The 20,617-nt window shown below is 51.7% G+C and overlaps 1 protein-coding gene across 1 annotated transcript in view; it reads right to left on the bottom strand.

Annotated features, from left to right (window-relative positions):
• GLB1L2 (galactosidase beta 1 like 2) overlaps positions 1-18,462 on the bottom strand; it is a 46,505-nt gene extending 28,043 nt beyond the window's left edge. The window contains exons 1-5 of the mRNA XM_003942950.4: positions 18,213-18,462; positions 7,238-7,435; positions 5,745-5,813; positions 5,072-5,167; positions 3,094-3,202 (exon numbers count right to left, since the gene is read on the bottom strand). Coding sequence (XP_003942999.1) covers positions 3,094-3,202; positions 5,072-5,167; positions 5,745-5,813; positions 7,238-7,435; positions 18,213-18,298 — 558 coding nt within the window. The 5' untranslated portion in view covers positions 18,299-18,462. The remainder of the gene's footprint in view (positions 1-3,093; positions 3,203-5,071; positions 5,168-5,744; positions 5,814-7,237; positions 7,436-18,212) is intronic.
• Positions 18,463-20,617: the final 2,155 nt, after the last annotated feature.

The following is a 20,617-nucleotide window of genomic DNA, read 5'->3' as shown; positions in this document are numbered from 1 at the left end:
CAAGTTGATCTAGCAATTTCACTTCTAGGTATATACCCAAAAGAAGCGAAAGCAGGGACTCGGAAAGATATTTGTACACCCATGCTCATAGCAGACTTATTCACAGTGGCCAAAAGGCAGAGCAACCCAAATGTTGATGAATGGATACACAAATGTGTTATATACATACGATGGAATATTATTCAGCCTTTAGAAGGAAGGAAATTCTGGCACAGGTGAACCCTGAGAGCACTGTTAAGTGAAATAATCCAGTCACAGTACTATGTGATTTCACATATATTTGGTAGCTAAAGTGATCAAATGAATAGGGAAAGAGTCGAATGGTTGTCAGGAGATGCAGAGAGGGAAGAATGGAGAGTTTAACAGGCACAGAGTTACACTGGGGAAGACAGAAAAGGTCTGGAGATAGACAGTGGCTGCAATAGACTGTGTTTCCCCAAAACGTACATGTTGAAATCCTAACCCCCAGCGTGAAAGTATTCAGAGGTGGGACTTTCGGGAGGTGATTAGTCATGAGCAGAGTCCTCAAGAAGAGGGCTAGTGCTCTCAGAAGCTCTCTGACCCTCTCTGCCAGGTAAGGTATGTCAATAAGATGGTACCGTATATGCCCTGAAAGAGGGCCCTTCTGGACACCCAATCTGCTAGTGCCTTGATCTTGGACTTCCCACCCTCCAAAGCTGGGAGAAATGAATCTCTAGGGTCCGTAAGCCATTCAGTCTAGGTGTTTGGTGGCGTGGTGGCAGCATGAGCTAAGGCTGTCGAGATGGGCACACAACAGTGTGGGTGTACTCAATGCCACTGAGCTGTACACTCAAAGATGGTTAAAATGGCAATGTTTATGTTATGTATACTATACTACGACAGCAACAAAAATAAAATCAGTGTGTTATTATTTAAATATGTCAAATTTAAATAAGCTAAATAATAATAATTATGTTATCATTTATTTGAAAAAGAAGCATTGGCTGGGCACAGGAGTGCACAGACTGGGTGTGATGTCTCATGCCTGTAATCCCAGCACTTTGGGAGGCTGAGGCAGGCAGATCACAAGGTCAAGAGATCGAGACCCTCCTGGCCAAGATGGTGAAGCCCCGTCTCTACTAAAAATACAAAAAATTAGCTGGGTGTGGTGGGAAGCCCCTGTAATCCCAGCTACTCAGGAGGCTGAGGCAGGAGAATCACTTGAACCCAGCAGGTGGAGGTGGCAGTGAACCGAGATCACACCATGGAACTCCAGAGCGAGACTCTGTCTCAACAAAAAAAAAAAGAAGCATTGGTGATTTGCTGCACATCTGCTAGTGCCTCTAAGTCTGCTCCCAGAACGGCCTTCCTGCTGCCCACCCGACCCTTACAACCTTCTGCTCCCAGGACGGCCTTCCTGCTGCCCACCCGACCCTTACAACCTTCTGCTCCCAGGACGGCCTTCCTGCTGCCCACCCGACCCTTACAACCTTCTGCTCCCAGGACGGCCTTCCTGCTGACCACCCGACTCTTGCAACCTTCTGATCCCCTCATTGGCCCCAGCTTCCAGCAACATCTAGGCTAATGACTTCTAGCTCCTTGCTCCTATCATGATTAGAGCTGCCAGATTTAGTAAACAAAAATAGCGGACATAAGGTTAAATTTGAATTTTACAACAAATAAATTTTTAGCATAAGTATGACCTATGCAATATTTGGAATATATTTACACTAAAAACTTATTCCTTGTTTATCTGAAATTCAAATGTAACTGAGCATCCTGTGTTTTATCTGGCAGTTCCCTTTGATTTATGTGTGCAGTGAGTATTCCATACCACTGACTTGTACTAATTTTTTATTAATGTACTAATTTCTCAGTGTCATTCTTTATGACATTACCACGGGGTTGATTTTTCCCATTCCTGCTTTCCACAGCTTCCAATTATTATATAAAATATTAAGATACTTCGTTTCCCAAAATTTACCTTAACACACGTTTTGAATAGTAAATGTGTACCATGCAGCACCTTTTTGGTAGCAGAGGGAAGTATCTTGTAAAGTCAGCTACAGGAATTTTATAATACACAAAAAGTCCTGCAGTCTTACAGGCAAAGGTTAATCCACATGTGCTCCAACCTGTGCAGAACTGAGCCACAATGCTATTGGACACTGGTAGATAGATGTGTGTTCCCGGCTCTCAAGGCATCCCTGTCTCTCTGGCACCATGGAGACGCCAGTGGATGGGTGTTCCCAGCTGTCACTGCATCCCTGTCTCTCTGGCACCGTGGAGACGCCAGTGGATGGGTGTTCCCGGCTGTCACTGCATCTCTATCTCTCTGACACCATGGAGATGCCAGTGGCTGGGTGTTCCCGGCTGTCACTGCATCTCTATCTCTCTGACACCATGGAGATGCCAGTGGATGAGTGTTCCCGGCTGTCACTGCATCCCTATCTCTGACACCATGGAGACGCCAGTGGATGGGTGTTCCCGGCTGTCACTGCATCTCTATCTCTCTGACACCATGGAGACGCCAGTGGATGGGTGTTCCCAGCTGTCACTGCATCTCTATCTCTCTGACACCATGGAGACGTCAGTGGATGGGTGTTCCCAGCTGTCACTGCATCCCTATCTCTGACACCATGGAGATGCCAGTGGATGGGTGTTCCGGGATGTCACTGCATCTCTATCTCTCTGACACCATGGAGATGCCAGTGGATGGGTGTTCCCAGCTGTCACTGCATCTCTATCTCTCTGACACCGTGGAAACGCCAGTGGATGGGTGTTCCCGGCTGTCACTGCATCTCTATCTCTCTGACACCATGGAGATGCCAGTGGATGGGTGTTCCCGGCTATCATGGCATCCCTGTCTCTCCAGTGCCGTATGTGACAATGTGAGCGCTTACATCTGTCTTTCCTTTCAGTAACACACCTGAGTGAGACGACACTGAAATGCAGAGATCTTTCAAAAGACAACTATTGCAAGCCCCTCGGTTATCAGTCTCAGGCAGTGGGAAAGAGCATGTTCCTGTGTTCAAGAACACTGGAAGCCCCTCGGTCTGAGAACTAACCAAGGATGATCCACCACCTAGAGGAAGACAGGCGAAGATCAGAGAAGATTCCATTTGCTTGTACCTGGAGTGGCACCACCCTGGACATCAGGTGATCAAAATAAAGGTCCACTGCTTCAGTGAAGCCCTTGTACGTTGTCCTCAGCCTCATGCCAGGGTCTTGGAGTAGCCAGCTTGAAGTAAAGAGGGAGGGAAGGGAGGATGTTAGTGTCCCAGTGGGTTTGCTGTGAGCAGGCTGCTGGTGCCGGGAGAAGGGAGAGGCCCCACAGTGCTCTGGAATGGCCTGTGCCCTCCTCCACCCCACTCAGCCCGGAAGTGGGGAGACTGTGCAAACCGATTCTGGGGCGAGCACCCACTTGCCCACCTACAGCTTCCCTTCCCGAGGACACACAGTGGTGGAAGTTCAATTCTAGCTCCACAGCTGCAGGGCCTGGCTGCCAGCAGTGACAAAATCTTTTCACGGGACTCCAGGCCCAGTTTTTAAGAACTTGCTCTAAGATCCCATTACAAAGGGTAAAGCCAAAAAGGTTCAGAATCACTGCGGCGATGGAAGAATGGAGACACAGCTTTCCAGCATCACCCCGAAAAACAAGCCTGACGGGCACGGCGAGGGGCTGAGCAGGGTGCAGCCGCTGTCCTTGCCAATGCGGCTAACACCCCGGCATCGGTCTCACGGGCTGTGCAGAGCTCAGCGCAGAGCAGCCGGTGAGCAAGGGCGGAATTCTCCCTCCACCCAGCTGCTGTGATCCCAAACTCCCCAGAGGAACACAGCAGCATGGGTTAGTTCCAAAGCTGGGGTCAGGGCCCCTTCTTCTCACTTCAGGTTCTGAGAAGACACTTATATTTTCTAACAAAAGGCTCTGAGGCTCCCCTTGCCCTGGTCTGGAAGTCCTAAACAGGTTAGGAAATTATCCCATTTCTATTGGTAAAACAATGGGTGAGGAGAGGGTAGTTTCATCTAGACTGACATCCCCACATTCTAACCCCACCTGACAGGTCAGGTTTCTCTCTCCCACCCAGACTGCCCCTCCGCGGGCGTGCCCACATGCCCCTCTCACGAATAAGCAGATGCCACATGGGCAGGGTTGGGGGGAGAGTCAAAGTGCCACAGCTCTCCCTGCTTCTAAGTTAAGACTGTTAAACCCTTCATCCTCCTGTGCCCGGCCCTGGCTGAGCCGCGGAAATCGCTGACGGTGGCACACAGCTTTCTAATCCGCAGGGACTGGGGAAGCTGCCCTGGCTTTGTTCACGTCAAGGGCGAGCGTGCCAAGCTGAATGGATCAGTGCCTGAGAAGTGACCCTGGGTAGTGGAGACAGAAGCTGTGCCCACAAGGGAAAGGCAGGTCGTGCTGGAAACCAGGAGGAAAACAAGGCCAGGGCTCCCCAGGGGAGGGGAGAGGGCTTGGGGATAAGGATCAGCCTCTTCCCCCGGGGCAGCCCAGGTCTAACCACCTGGTACCGTGGGAGGCTGAGAACGGTATGCCTGTTAACAAGAAAATCTTAAAGGCAACAATGATGAGGATGAGGAATGAATGAGGTCCCAGCTGATTCCTGTCCTGATTTCTACTCCAACCACAGACTACCAACCTCAGCCAAGACTACGCCTGGGAAGATGATACACGTGGGCCAAGATATGAAGACAAAACCATAACAAGAATTTGTTTCTGTTGGGCTTTAGCAAAATACTTGGACTTTTCAAACTCTGCTTGGTAGCATTCCTAAGAAACAGACAGGGAAGGTTTCATCTTCCCCATACTGTAGACAAGCAGGTGAACGACCTGCCAGGGCTCCCAGCTTCACAGCAGAGCCCGACGCACGGAATGCCCGGAGGGTCAGCCCTGCTGCCGCCTGTCACACAGCAGCCCACGAGGGGCTGTTCGAGGCCAGCCACTGCAGCCTCGCTGAAAAGTGATGCCCCCGGGTGCTGTTCTTCCTGAAAAGGAGATTCAGTACAGAATGGGAACTAGAACACAGAAACGAAACTAAACCTGTGTCTGTGAGCTTTCTGCACAGCACACAGGACCCTTCACAATTCCGCTTACCTGGGCAAGCCGCCGAGGTCAATCTCACTGCAGATGTAGGGGCCTGGACGCAGAATCACCCACAGCCCGATCTCCGAGGCCATCAGGATGAAGGCCCTAGGGGGGTCCACATCGTCAGCCCTTCCCACAACAGCCAATGGTGAGGCTAGGTGGGGGCTGCAAGCATCACAGGGTGGAGGAGCTGCCCGGTGGGGTGAAGGGACAGCTCGGCCCCACCCCCACAGAGCAGGGACTCCCACACCAGGTCCGAGGCCCCAGCTGCTCCCAGCCTCAGAGCCTCTGCAAAGCCCCATCAGGGGCCTGAGGAGGAAGGGCATCAGCCAGGGCACAGGGATCTTCACAGTGAACCTGACCCCAGCAGCCTTGCCAGCCTAGAGGGGCCTCCCTGTCCCAGCCCAGGCGGCTGGACCCCATGCAGAGTCAGGCGGCTTCTGGGGTCTTCTGCCCTTCTGGGTTGCAGTGGAGAGGTGAGGCCCAGATGCTGCAGGCCCAGCCCTGCGGGGTGACAGGTCATGGATGGGGAGTGTCTGGGTCCTGGGTGCAGGGCCTCTCACAGTCCTAGAACAGGACCCAGACCCTGGTCCCTCCCTGGTTCTCTTTGCTAATCCACCCCCAGTAACCGCCTCTCTGCCCCTGCCCCTGGCCAGGTCACAGCAGCAGCAACACCACATACTCCAGGTCCAGGTTCCCAGAGAAGTCAAATTTGCCTCTTTCCGGCTCATGCAGGTTCCACGGAACATAGCTGCAACAGACATAATGATTATCAGCTAGCGTGTGTCACTCATTCCAATTCATCTCCCACATTACCTTCTTTATCCTAAAAATCAAATATGATGGCTGAAGATATATGTCTTCATGATTTTAGGACTAGAACCAAGAACTAAGTGAACCAATCTAGAGACCAGAATCGAGGGCAAGCCCTCTTCCTTCCGTATCAACAGGATTTGGACAAAGCGTAAGACCTGCTGAGTAAAAGGTCAGGTGCTCTGACCCCAGTCAGCTTACCATGCCCCCACCCCACTGGAACGGAAGATGTAACTTTATCCGATAAACAGCTAAAAGGAGCAAGAGGAAAGCTCAGTGATCATCCTGCGTTTACTGAAGCACCCAGAATTCCAAAACGTGCAACAGAATGAAGCTTCCAACTCTAGACAAGACAAGGGGCGGAGCAGGCTCATGGACAGGCTCAGCTCGAGAGGCGGAGGGGACAACTCCCGGACGACACAGTGACAACAGCTGCTCTTCCCCCGACCCCACCCCATCACTGGCTTTAGAGGAGCCTCTGCCCGCTATAGAGAATATTCCCAGCTGAAGGGAGGAGAGGCTGTCTGGCTTCCAGCTCAGACACACGAGGTCTGCATTTCAGCAAATATCCGCGGTGCTGCTCCTGTGGGGCAGAGCGCTGAGCCCGCAGCGTTCCCACACCCTGCAGGAGTCCTTTCCGGGAAGTCGTCAAGGCTCAGCACGTCTCTAACTCTTTAAGGAACTGTCTTCAAAATCGGTTCATATATCACCCAAGAAAAGCTACTCTTTGATTTGTAATCACATATTTTTGCCTGAAAATGGAATGATCCAGCTTCATCACCCCCTTTATTTCACAGATTTAGGGCCAAGTATCTGTTGGCAATTTGGGGGGAAACTCCATGAGAAGATCCAGGTTATTCACAACCAAGCACATTTTTTAAATGATTTGCAAAGTCCACATTTTATTGCGTGCCTACCCTGTGTCATCCCACAACAGAAGCCGGGATGACAAGCACAGCATTCTAAGACCACCGCCCTTGAGCAGTGCTAAAAACTGGGGGCACGGCCTCTCAGGCAACTCTTCTGAAGAAGACCCCATTCACTGGCTGTATAAACTGGAAGTGGGGAGACTCCTTGTTAAACAAAAAGGTTCGCTGCCAACGAATCACCTCCTCCACCTGCACTCAGCTCCTTCACTATACTCTCGTGCGACATTGCCACCTCGGTTCCTCTAGACCTTACATCCATTCACGTGCCTCCACGCCCATGAGTCAGGAGCTCTGTGGGGAGAGGAGGAGGGAGACCCCGGCTCTCTGCTCTCGGCAGAGGACCTGGGCTGGTTCCCCTTACATTTTTTCGCAGGCGGACACCAGGAGCCCTACTTGGGAAGCAAGCCCCGTGGGGAAAGGAGGCAACGCCTACGTGGTGAGGGTGTTCAAGCCACAGGCCTTCATCTTCAGCAAGCGGTCCCTCCAGTACTCCTTGGGCACACGGAAATAGTGGATGGAGCCCCCGAAGATCCAGAAGGTGGAGTCCTCCAGCATGAAGTTCCAGCCCTTGGCCTGCAGCCCCAAGTGCCGATGGCGGAGCCACAGAGGGACCAGGGTACTCCAGTCCAACCTGGAAAGACAAAGGCATTCTGGAGCCTAGAGACTCCGGGCCCCAGACAGATCAGCGCCCTCGTCCCGCCACAGGTCCTGGGCGTTTCCTTCTAGAGCGGGCCTGCGTCCAGGTGGCCGGAAAAGCCCCCCCTCTGCCTCAGCCAAACCTTGGAAGGGGTCTTTCTTCAGCACGGGGCCCCGCGGCAGGGGAAGGGCAAGCCAAGGCTGCAGCCAGGAGCAAGGCCAACGCAGCGCTCGGCATGAAGGCTGGCAGGCTAAAAGGACAGAGGACCACAGTCGGCCACTGGGGAGCTGCGGCCAGAGCCACCGCGGCAGCCCGACTCAAGGAGCAGAGACCTGGAAAGAGGGTCTGGGTTAACAGCGTCCACTCATCCACCCGATTCCCAGTCACAATTACTTTCTGAAGATCAGGCACCGGCCAGGAGGTGACCCAGCCACGCAGAGTCCCCCACGGGAAGGCTGTTGAAAGCTTTGGTCCAAGAGAAGCCCCTCCAGCATCTCGCAGGGGTGGCCCCGGGGAGCCCCTCGGGCGGGGGGGGTCCCAGTGACTCGGTATTGCAGGGTGGGTCTCCTTCCCGCCCATCTCCCAAAGGACAGGAGAGACCCACGTTTCAAGCCAGGAAGTTCATGAATGTTGGAGGCATGAAACAAGCACGTGGCCGAGTCTGGGGCAGGAGCTGGTGTTGGTGGTGCCTTTGTCCTCACCGGGCGCTCTCCAGCCCTGACACCCAGCGGGCCCCTCTGCACCAGACGCTCCCTCAGCTGAGTGTCACAGAGGGACAGGGCAGGCGAGGGCGCCAGATGGACAGACACGAGGAGGCAGGATGCCCACAGGACAGAAGACAGCCCGGACATCGCCCGCCTCTTGGGACCTCCATCTGGGACCACTCTCAGGCAAAGAAATTTGCTTTTGTACCTACTGCTTTCTACTTCTCGTAGCCCCTGGGGCCTTAGAACTCACACCCGAGCACCAGGACTACAGTTCTGCTGCGTCACAGGTGAAAGGGTCATCCCATCTGGGGCAACCTGGGAATCTGTTCACCACATTTTTCTTTCTCTAGAGAGAAAAGTTTCATGTTCTAGTAAATGGCTTGCAAATGACATTTTAGGACACAGTTCTTCCAAAGGACTGTATGGGAAAGTAAAAACAAACACACTAGCCAGATGGGAAGATCTGGACATGATTCCCAGCCCCTTCTTCACAGAACCGTTGCCTGGGGTCACTGACAGCAGTTTTGCAGGCAGGAGCTTCTTCCTCTGTAAAACAGGGCTAATGTCTGTCCCAACTGCTCAGAAAGGCTGCTGTGAGGGTCCCAGAGAAATGCTACCCTCTATGCTGTGCAGTCGAAGAGTCTTATCTCTATCTGAAATCCATTTATTTTAGCATGCGCTTGTATGCTAGAGAGCTATGGAAACCTACTCAGCACACGCTTTTCTCTAAAGAGAAAACTTTAGAGAGAGTAGCCTCAAGTGGGTTTTATGTCCCTAATGCAGAATAATCCCAGCCTTTCTATTCTCCCCATTGCGGTATATAATTTATGTGCTAGACTCTGTGCCAAGCCATCTTATGACAATTTCAAAAATTTGACAGTGAAAGATTCTGTACACTGATCCTATTAGATCAACACAGCCTGTAGACCAGAGGTGGGCCCACTTGGGCCTCAGGTAAAATCCAGCCTGCCATCTGTCTTTGTGCTAAGGATAGTTTTCACATTTGTGAGTGGTTGAAGAAAAATCAAAAGCATGATATTTGGGGACACATAAAAAGTTATATGAACTTCAGTGTTCATAGATCGTCGTACCGGCACACAGCCACACCATCTACGTACAGCTGCTTTTCGCAGTGGAGTACTTGCAATAGAGACCGTGCGGCCTGCAAAGGTGAAAACATTTGTGATCGCCCTTTCCCAGCAGCTGTGCTGGCCCACATCCTTGCAGATGAAGCCCTGGACTGCTAAGGTAAGGCCTCGGGCCCCTGTGGGCCACCATCCTGGCCTTCCCTTGGTGTCCCCTGCTCTGCTGACCAGGCGCCTTGTTTTGGTTACAGACTTCCAACTGCTCTGGCTTTGTCAGAAGCCTCCCTCACCTCAGACACAGGAGAGTCTGTGTGTCCCTTGATTCTGGCCACACCTACTCCAAAGCACACACTCTGTGTCCTGCTCAACTCTCCCCACCTCAGGTACTCACCAGACTCAGCTGCCCACCGCAACACGGGTTCTCCCCCCAGATCCCCCAGAAGCACACGCTGGGCTCACCCCAGGCCAGAACGAGGAAGAACCGGATGGACAGATTCTTTTCTAATAAACAGGGATATTTTGACAATCTGGTGGTGAAAATACACACACACACACACACACACACACACACACACACACACACAATATCACTGTTTGTAAAGACAGTGATAATACAACTTAACAATCACTCTACAAGGTAGCAAACCTTATTCTCCAGCCAGAACTTCAAAAGCACAATCTCCAATTCTTATTAAAGCACACATTACTTACCCTAACATCTATTTATGGGTGCCAGAGTCTCCACTCCCTACCCTGCTAAGTGCAGAGGTGTAGGCACGGTTGGAGAAGCTTCTCTGTGACCCGCATTCCAACATAGTCCCTGCTAGTAACAAACACCTTTAACCTGTCCCCTTGATTAGCTGATGACTAAGGATCAGCAAACCTGCCTCTAGGCTGACTTCTCCAGGCAGCAATGCCTCGGAACCCCCTCAGGGTCACAGCCACCTGACTCAAGGTGCAGACGCCGGGAAAGAGGCATCCCAATTCAATAGCTTCTATCTACCAACCAGATTTCCAGGTCTTCATCTGCAGCTTGTCAGAAATGCATAAACCTCATGTCTTACTTGCAACCTATTGAGTCAAAATCTGCATTCTAGCCAGTCCCAAGGTTACGGCTTGAGAAGCCCAATCTGTATCTTCTCCTTTGACACGTGTACACAGACTCCCTCCCTGGATAGAGCTTATCTTTGCTAGTGTATTTGTAGCACACCATTTTCATATTTTTAGGGAAAATATTCTTCTCAGTGCATTCAAGAGGCACGAAATAAACATCAAAAACCAAAAACAATCTAGCTGTTATCCGATTCCGAATTCTAGAAAATTCCACTGTTTCTCCATGGGAATTTTCTGGTAGGTTACTAGACAAGTTGTCAATATATGACTAAAAAGGATGGATTCCCTGAGCAAATGAGGATGCTAAGTATTTGTTTCTCCAAGGAATTCGCTGCAGGGAAATGAGGCCATACAAGTTAGAGCCTCATAAACAACGAAGCATCACGTAAATGGTTATTATCACTAATAACGATCATTAATACAAAGAATCATAAGATGGAGAATAACCCCGTAATTTTCTGAGTAACTCAGTAACAATAAAATAAAGGAAATATCAACTGTGTGGTTAGAGTTGGTTGGTTTAAAGGTCAGTAAGACTTTACTCCTAAACTAGGCTTGATACCAAGGAGCTAACCAAATCCTAAGGAAGCCCAGCGTGTTTCTGCCACTTTTCTTGGTGAGCAGTTCATCCATGATGGATCTTTATTTGATGAAAACAGGAACACCTGCCTTTTTTTTTTTTTTTTTTTTTTTTTGAGACGGAGTTTCGCTCTCGTTACCCAGGCCGGAGTGCAATGGCACGATCTTAGCTCACCGCAACCTCCGCCTCCTGGGTTCAAGCAATTCTCCTGTCTCAGCCTCCCGAGTAGCTGGGACTACAGGTGCACGCCACCACGCCCAGCTAATTTTTGTATTTTTTAGTACAGACGGGGTTTCACCATGTTGACCAGGATGGTCTCGATCTCTTGACCTCGTGATCCACCCGCCTTGGCCTCCCAATAGGTGTGAGCCACCGTGCCTGGCCTATGTTAACATTTTCTCCTGGAATTTCTGTTGCCTGTGTATCTTGGCTTCATTTATAGAAAGTGACTTTTCTGCCTTAGAAGACACTGCACAGCAGGCCCTGACCGCTGGCCTGAACTCAGTGCTCAGTGCCCAGGTCTGCTCTGCTCAGAGACAGGCTCTACTCCTCCACCTGGATGGAGAGGATGGCCATGGTCATAGTCCAAGGTGAGGTCCCTGGAAGAAGGCAGGTACGTCAGGACTTCTGATGGAGCCTCGCACAACTTGACAAGACCTCTGCAGCCCATCCTCACCAATTCCTTTTTGGCAAGTGGAAAGGGGCATGAACTATGGTGCTGAAGGCTGTGCAAGCTGCAGATGCAAAAATCGGTTGCAATGGAAACCTGAAGCAGAGGACATAGGTACCGAGTTCTGCTGTGCCCTGTGGTGAGGAAGCAGGGGAGGCGAAGCCTTCTGGAGCAATTTTCCCTTGACCGGTGAGGTGGGTCCTGAGGATGAAGGGTACAGGGCAGTCTCCAGCAGGCAGGAGTTCTGGGAGTGGTAAAGAGCACTGGCAGATGTGAGGGGATGGAAAGGGGCAGATGACCTCGTGGCAAGGTCACCACTTCTTTCTGGGAATGGGACTGGCTGTCAAGTTTCAGAGGGCATCTTGCAGGGCAGATGGGTGGGAGGTGAGCCAGATCCTATGGCCACCAGAAAGGATCTCCTTGAGTGAGTGTGCCAGGCGTGAAATGCGTCCTGCCATGCCAGGGGGCATCCCCGCATCCCTCGTCAATCCTGCAAACACTCATCAGGAACTGGGTCATGGTAGGGCTGGGAGGCCTCACTGGGGTCACAGTCATCTCTTTCTGGTCTGCCATGCAGAGTATGAGCAGACACAGATGGGCCAGGATCTACACAACTGGGCACAGCAGAGACGGCGGCGTGAACATGAGGAGTATGACGACCGCCAGCAGAGACCAGGCAGCACTCACGCTGTCCGAGGCTGGCCACGGGTGTATGCAAGCTGATGTCTGAGGCAAGAACTGCAATAATTGTCCTTCAATTCCCAGAACGTAAGTCCTTGCCGGCCCCAAGGGCCAGTTATTTTGACACTCTAACATATAATGTGCTCACGTACTTATTCATCGGAGATGATGGCTTACGAATTCAATTTCTAGATGCACTGCGGCCCTATTAGGGCCTCCATAAGCAGAGGTTCAACTGAATCCAAGTTCAGGGCATCCTATGAAGATCCTGACCAAGAAAACACTCACCTCTGCCCTCCTCCAAGCGGCCGTGCCGGAGACCACCACTGAAGGTGTGTTCAGCTGCCCACAAGACCTCAAGCACGTGGGAGTTCCTCACTTGGATCTGTCTTCAGTGCAGAATTCTATTCATCACTCTCAGGATTCTGGTTCAGTTCTAGGCTCCCATGAGGCTCAACTTCCTTGGACATCCTGCTCCCCTAAACTGTGTGTTTGGGGATATTTTGGTCCCAGCAGCCTTCAGTCCTGTTCTCTCCACCCTCAGCAAAAGAATTCGAGGGCCAGGGGAAGGACCTATTTACTCTTTGGCCCAGATGGTGCCCTTAACGCCTCTACTCCAAAATATCGCCTCTTGGACCAATCCCTGGGCTCCAAGAACTTCAGCCCCAGGGAAATGGAACTTGGTCCCTGTGCCTGGCCCAGCTTTCTCTCTATGTGCTCCTTGGTCTGGGCCCAAGGCAGTGGACTGCTGTTTTGCTGGGAGAGGCACTAAGTATGCCCAAGGGCTTGGGCCTGCCATTCCCAAGGCAAGCACACGCATTTTGCAGAAATGTGAGGTCCCCAGCGAGAGGTCCACAGCACTCCTGCAATCCCAGCTCCTCTGCTTTTCCCTCTTAAAAGGTCCCCAGGTAAAACAGGAACCCCGGCCTCACATCCAGGCTCTGACCCAGAAGCAATATTGGTGGCTCAGAGGGCAATCTTTCCTAAAGACTGCAGGAAGTGAGTACATGGAGAAGAGTTTTCTAGACCAAAACCTTGCGATCCAAGAGTGAAATAACAAAAACCCCTCACTGTAATCAACCACGTAACAACAATGACAACAACGAACAGTGTTCTAACGTTAGGTGACACCGCACTTCCGCAGCACTTTGGGACCCCGGACAGCATCATAAACAAGAAACGGACTGTATCTCACCCAGAGAGAAGTGAAAGCTGTGCTGGGTGACACAAGGCCTCTCCTGTTGGTAACAAGCCCCATTTCTTGGAGATGCTTATAGACTCTAAATGAAATGATCTCATAAATAGGAAACAACATAACTATGTGGAATATTTTTCTTCAATCCACCACACAGGACTTATCTATGAAGATATATACAAGACATGCACCGGTTCTTACAAGACTCGAGAATCTACCTGCCCCTGTCGAGCTGGGCTCAGAATCTCCTTCACACTGATCCAACAGAAATAAAATGTGCTATTTTGGAAATGTCTATCAAGATTTCAAATGAATCTCTCCTACGGTCAGCAATTCTACTTATAGAAATATATCCAACAGATATCTGCAGCAACTTTGTTTACAGTAACTAAAAGACTGCAAACAATCAATGCCCATCAACAGAAGACCGTTTAAATAAATTATGTGTCTAATGGACAAGTGGGATAATATGTGCAGCTCTCTTCTTGTATATGCATAGAATATCTCTGAGAGAAGCCATTATCAGTAACAATAGCTGATACTAAGAGGGGATGGGGAAGGATGCCTAGCCTAGAGGTCAGGAGTGGGAGTTTCTTTTCACTCTATTCCCCTCACACTCTGAATATCTTACCATGTTCATAAATTACCTACTCACAAAATAACTTCTTAAGGGAAAAAAAAATACAATCTGTGCTTTAAAGGAACAAGCCCACTAACTGTTTTGCTGAGTGTCAGAGAACAGAAGCTGTGAGTATCAACAAGGAGTCTAACCGGCAGACACCAGTCAAGAAATAGCTATCTCGTTAGCACGAGCCTCTAAAAACACCTGCTGCCCTTCTGTCGCAGGAAACATCCACACCCTGAGAACTCTTTTTCAATACCGTCTTCAATATCCAGAGCAATAGATTTAAGCAAAAGCTAAAACTGAGTGGAGAGGAAGCAGCGAATATCCCAACATCGACACCAAAAACCCTGCCTCTGCTGCATGATGCTGGCGAGGGAGGGAGTGCGTGCCTGGACCCCAGAGTCCTTTCCAGGTGCCAAATGTTCTAAAACCTTTCTCCTCAAGCTGCAGCATTTTCTGAATGCTTCCCAGAAGAGCATCTGACATGACCTTATGGAACTGTGCATCACTTCATCAAGGACTACATGTTTTTCTTTCACTGGCCAGTTCCTTGGTTTAAGGTGGGAAGAACCCTTTAGCCAGCTTTATTTCTGCAGCCAACGCTCTTTGTCCCCCGTCTTCTTGGTAGCCCAGTCTCTCCCTTGAATCACACCTACAACAATACTGTGGCTGCTCCAACACAACTCTGGGCTCCTTCAGTTGCTGGCTAGCATGGTCCTGTAAGAATCCCAGAGCTAACTCGATCTTCTAGCACACGGTGGCTCAGACATCCCTCTTCCTGATGATGAGCCACTGCTCAGGTAGCCCTGCCTCACCAACTGTATCCAACAGGTGATCACCTGCTGAAAGAGCTGCTTCCCTGATGCTGAAAACTTTGCTACCACAAGATGAAAGGAACACTGTTCAAAGCGTTTGAACATTCATGAAATATGACTCAGGCCTCAAGCAAAGCAGAGTCCTAGAATAGGCAAGGCCCATAAAATCAATCACCTCCCAAAAGCTCAAGAGGAGAGGCACGATTTGGCCACATACTCTTGGAAGACAGGACTGGCCATGATTTGGATCCAAAAAAAGTGACCCGCATTACTAAGTTAGCAACCTTGTTCAGGAGAAGGAGTTTGCTACATTCTCTTCTTTTTCCTTTCCAAAGGAAGAATTTGGCGTCTGGAATCTGGATAACAGCAGAGCAGGGCAGCGTGTTAGACAGACCTCAGAGAAGAAATGAACTTACCTCTTAGGAGCATGATGCTGCCTGCTCACCTGAAGGCTTTCCCCTCTCCCAACTTTCCCAGCTAAAATTTCAGGTATGACAGATGCAGAGTTGGCTGCATTTTTGCTCGGTGATGCATTTATATGAAGGAAAAATCCTGAGTGAGAACCATGCCCTTAGATAACATCAAGCAGGTATTCTTGTGTCCATGGAGTGGGAAGAAGAAAGGGAAGGAAAGGCAACTGGCTCAAAGGCATGGTTCACACTGATACATGCATCGCAGACCTCAAAATAACACACTGAGTGAAAGAAGCCAGACCAAAAAAGAAAGCATGCTTTAAGATTACAAATCTCTGAAACACTAGAAAATGCAATCCAATAGATCCTGGCAGAAAGCAACAGATCAGTGGTTGCTTGGGGCTGAGGACCAAGGAGGGGTAGGAGGGAGGGATGACGGAGAGGTGCATGAAACGTTGGGGGCTGGGGGCTGTTTACACAACCCTAATTGTGGTGGTAAATCCACAGCTGGATTTAGGTATATGTCAAAGCATATGAAATTGTACATGTTAACTAGGGGCAGTTTGTCGCACGACAGACAAACTCCAATAGAGGTAATTTTTAAGAAAGACCACTGTTCAAGCTTAAAAACAACCCAAGAAACCTAAGATTGACATCCTCCCCAAAAGTCAACCTGGCTCTCCTGGTTCTTTGGTATGATGTAACCCACCAGCCATGACTGACCATGAACCAACCCAAGGAAAAGTTGATGGGAAAAAAAAAAAAAAGCTATAGCCAAACACCCCCACCCCATGCCAGACACTGCCCAAGTACCTGCCTTCTGCTACAGGAAAGGGGCTGCTCCTGACAGCTCGGCTCCACAAAGCATGAACTTAGTGGCCAGTTTCCATGTGACCTATATTCCACTGGCCACCTCAACACTCCCTGGTAACAGCTGGGGGAGGCCCCCACCTCCCACTCAGTTAATGACCCAGTCAGAGCTGGAGGAAGACAGGAAGAAGGAGAGACAAAGAGGATGTTCTCCTCCTGCCTCCGGAGATATTACGGCAACGCATAATCATTGATGTCCAGCCCAAGTCAGACAGGAGGAACGGGGCAGAATGTACCAGAGGGTGAAAAAATCAAAAAGATGCCAGAAAGACATGTGTGCCACAGGATCCAAAGAGGACTTGCTTCAGGGCTTCCTGGGCTTCTGCCCTACCTGCTAGAAGGATGGAGTGGCAGGAAAAACGACTTTCCTAGGCATGTCAAACTGTTGCCACAGCCTTGAGTCACCGCTCCTTATTCTCTGTTGCCATTCCACACCGCTCCAATGGCCCCAGACTGATTCCCGGTGTGGCCACCCCGCCTACTTGGGGACACAGTTACCTCATCTCAGAGAAGCTCAGGCTTCTTCCCAGCTAGGTCAGACACCCCACCTCTGTCCCACCACACAACAGCAAACACTCAGCCTCCTTCCCATACCTTTTCCTGAGGACTTCAGATGTGCCACTCCGCCCATCTCTAGTCCACAGTGCTGCCCCAAAAAGTGACCTGCCTGGGTCCCCTGCACAGACTCCTATATCCCTGATGAGCAATAGGCCTGCAGCCGCTAGCCTTTCTCTGGGGAGCTTGAGTGCCTTGCTATTCTGCTGCATGCAGGAGGATCTGCTGCCGCCGCCCTGAGTAATTCTTCTGGGGTTTGCATAAGCTTTGCACAGGGAGGAAAGCTGAGCATCCCACAGGATCCAGGGCCAGTCAGAGAGGAATGGCTTAGAGATCTTAGGCAGGACAGAAAACATCTTGGGAACAGCTGGAGAAATGAAATGCTCGAAGTTTTCTGGGCCCCAGAATGAGAAGAAAACCACGTCCTTCTCCCAAACAATATTATCTCAGAAACAAGAATCAAGTCTTGACAAGGTGTAAACATAGTTTGTCAATGTTTTCTCGTGGCGGCAAAAGATTTCCAGATATTTATCTCTATCAACGACTTTCCAATCTCACAGGGGAAGTTTAGAGAAACTAAGAAGAGGAGTAAAAAAGAAGCAAATGACAAAGCTGAGCGGTGTAGTGACTGCCACCAGTTCCAACCGTTCAGCTCATTCGATACTGCCGGTCGGCTTCCCACTGGAGGTTTTGAATATGGAAAATGCTGACCTGAAAGATAGGGTCAGGGCTGTAAGATCCTTAAAATAGGCACAATCTAGAAAACCTCTGGGCTAGGGCACCCAGCAAACTTTTTCACAGGCCGTGGGTAAATCGCGGTATCACTGAAGTCACCCATTTGCCGTAAACAACATTTTGTAAAAGGGGGAGACGAAACGGTGAGCTGGTAACAGGTGAATGGTGGGAAAGTGGAGAGGGACGACCTATCAGTCCTCGAACTGTGCAAATAAACCATGGTCCAGGATCCTGGAGGCCCATGGGCAGTGTTCTTATGACCCTGCCAGGCGTGCTGGCTCGACCACAGCTGCGAGGCTGGAGCGCGGGCCTCTGCGGAATAAGGCGCCTACCAGAGGCTTGGGGGGAAAAGGGGGGCCTGGGGCCAGAGCAGAGGGAGCTTTCCGCGGAGCTGCGGGGACAGGGCTTGACGGCGGGAGGGCTGGGGGCGTCCACGAGGGGCAGAGCCGGGTATCACAGGCACAGCGGGGTGGGCGGCTCGGGGCACAGACACCGGCTCCCGAGGGCACGCCGGGTGTCGCCCAGAGGCCTGGATCGAGAGGCAGGAGCAGAGTGCCCGGAGGAGCCGCAGGGGAGCTCGGGGGTGTTGGGGAGCTCCCAGAAAGAAGCGACTGGGGCTGCTTCCCTCGGGAACCCGGGATTTGCGGGTCGCGAGAGGCGAGAACCCGAGGTGCGGAAGGCTGGGTAATGTGGGGTCCGGCAGGTGCTTCGCGGGGCTCTCTCTCACCTGCGGAGCACCAGGAAGCTCAAGATGACCAAAAGCAGGAGGCCCAGCGTGCGGCCCGGCCTCCGCCGGAGGCTCCACGTGGTCATCGCCTGTTCTCTGCTCTCGGGGACCAGCGTTCCCACTCCAGCCCGCACTCAGCCGCGCGCGGGAGCCCAGCGCGGGGGGCGGGGCCGCGCGCTGGTCGCCCGGGCAACCGGCCCGCCGGCTCTCATTGGCTGGGGCTCGCGGCCCCGCGCTTCCAACTCTAGGCCCTGCGCAGGCAGGGGCGGGGCGGGGCGGGGAGGGGGCGGGGCCTCTTCCGGGGGCGGGGCAGGACTGGCGGGCTGGGACGAGGTCTCGGTAGGGGAGGAGGCTGGCGGGGGCTGGGCTAGTGGAGGAGGGGCCTTATCGGGGACGGGGCGGGGCTGGCTGGGACAGGACCTCGGTAGGGGGCGGGCTGGGGCGGGGCCTCGGCCGAGGGGACGGGGCGGGGCTGGCGGGGAGAGGACCTCAGTAGGGGCGGGGCTGGGGCTTGGCCTCGACATAGGGGACGGGGCGGGGTTGGGGCGGGGCCTCAGCCGGGAGCGGGGGTTGGGGCGGGGCCTCGGTCGAGGGGACGGGGCGGGGCTGGAGCTTGGCCTCGGCCGAGGGGATGGGGTGGGGTTGGGGCGGGGCCTCGGCCGGGAGCGGAGCGATGGGGCGGGGTCTCGGCCGAGGGGACGGGGCGGGGCTGGGGCGGGGCTGGGGCGGGGCCTCGGCCAGGAGCGGGGGTGGGGCGGGGACAAGGTCTCGGTAGGGGAGGGGGCTGGAGGGAGCCCCTCCCGGGCGGCCGCGGGTCCCCAGGGTCGCGGAGCGGCGCCCCGTCCGCGGTGTCCCTGCGCGCGTTTCGCAAGCAGGTGCGGGAAGGCTGCGCCCCAGCCGCCCGGCGCTTGCGTACCGGTCAAACGAGGTGAAGTCACCCTCCGCCTCGCTGCTTCAGGAAGGACGAACAAAACGCGTCCGCAAAGCAGGGCAAGCAACAGAATCTTTTAAAACAATTCAGATTTGAAGCAAACAACTTTTTGAAGTAACAAATCATCCTGTGAACAGCCGGGATTTTGAAGAACTGTATTTGGACACATTTCAATGTGGTTCATGTGTGAGTAGGAGGAGTCCAGATATTTTCTGTCTGGTTTCCGCGAGTCTGACTCTGGCCTTGACAACAAGCACTTTCAATTTTTCATTTTAAAAAGGTCCATATAAAACCCTCACATTTTAGGAAAGGAAAAACACAATTCTTATTATGAAACAGAATTTATGTCCCAAAGAACAGTATGTCGTATTTAGGTGCAACTGACACTTTGTAGCAATCACAAACCCAGCTCCTCCCTGGAACAAAATTCAGATTTTACTGAAAGAAACTCGAGGATGCCAGGGCATCCGGGTTTGTCGAACGTCTCCCTTGCCGCATGCTTTGAATTCATTTCCTAAACGCGGGCATAGTTTTGAACTTGGAGAGCCGGCAGGAACCGAATGAAATTGTGGATCTTGGAACGAAGACACACACTTGGGTGTGAAGGGTCCTTCGTCTAGCATTAAGCACGTATTCAGTCAGGGAGCAAAAGTTAAACCAAAGAGACGCAAAAACAAACAAACAGACAAGAGGGGGAACGCTGGCAGAACTGGGAAGGATGAGCTGGGCTTGCTGCAATCCCGATCCGACCTCGGCACCGCAGACATTCCCAGGGGCTCACGGAGAGACCCCGCTCCGGAGGACGCCGCCAAGCCAGCTCCTTTTCCCCATTGGTAAGGCTCTGATTCCTTGATGGCTATGAAGTCTATGAGAACACGTGTTGGTTTAATTAGAACACCAGCTAGCCCCTAAGCATGTGGAGAAATTGTCAAAGCCTAGGGCCTTTGCCTGCAGGGGACCATCCGAAAGACACGCACCCCACATTCATCCTCTCGCTTTTCTGGTCACGCTGAGCAGTAGCAGAATCTATCAAATATGAGGGAATTCTCAAATGGTTTAAGCAATACAAGCATCTCCATTTTTCTTCAAATGTTAGCAAAAACTTAACATGGGTTCTAAAAACGGTGAACTCCTTGGCCGAACCTTGTGTCCTTTGTTTTTATTTGTGTGAGAAAAATACACACAGCTGAGAGTTTTCAAAAAGATTTCCCCTTAACCTTGTGGGAAGTTCAGAACTAGGGACACACCCTGCTCACAGTCTAGGAACAATTTTACTTTATCTGTGCTTAATGATGCCAGAGAGTGCTACAAAGGTAGCACTAATCCAAGGTGTTTCTTGCTGAGAGGCTGAGACTTTTTTTTTTTTTTTTTTTTTTCCAGGCAGAGTCTCACTGTATTGCCCAGGCTGGAGTGCAGTGGTGCAGTCTTGGCTCACTGCAACCTCTGCCTCCTGGGTTCAAGCAACTCTCCTGCC

The sequence above is a fragment of the Saimiri boliviensis genome, chromosome 6 (assembly GCF_048565385.1).
Source record: "Saimiri boliviensis isolate mSaiBol1 chromosome 6, mSaiBol1.pri, whole genome shotgun sequence".
NCBI classification, from domain to species: domain Eukaryota; kingdom Metazoa; phylum Chordata; class Mammalia; order Primates; family Cebidae; genus Saimiri; species Saimiri boliviensis.
The sequence above is the reverse complement of the archived record's forward strand: the minus strand, read 5'-3'. Positions and strand labels throughout refer to the sequence as shown.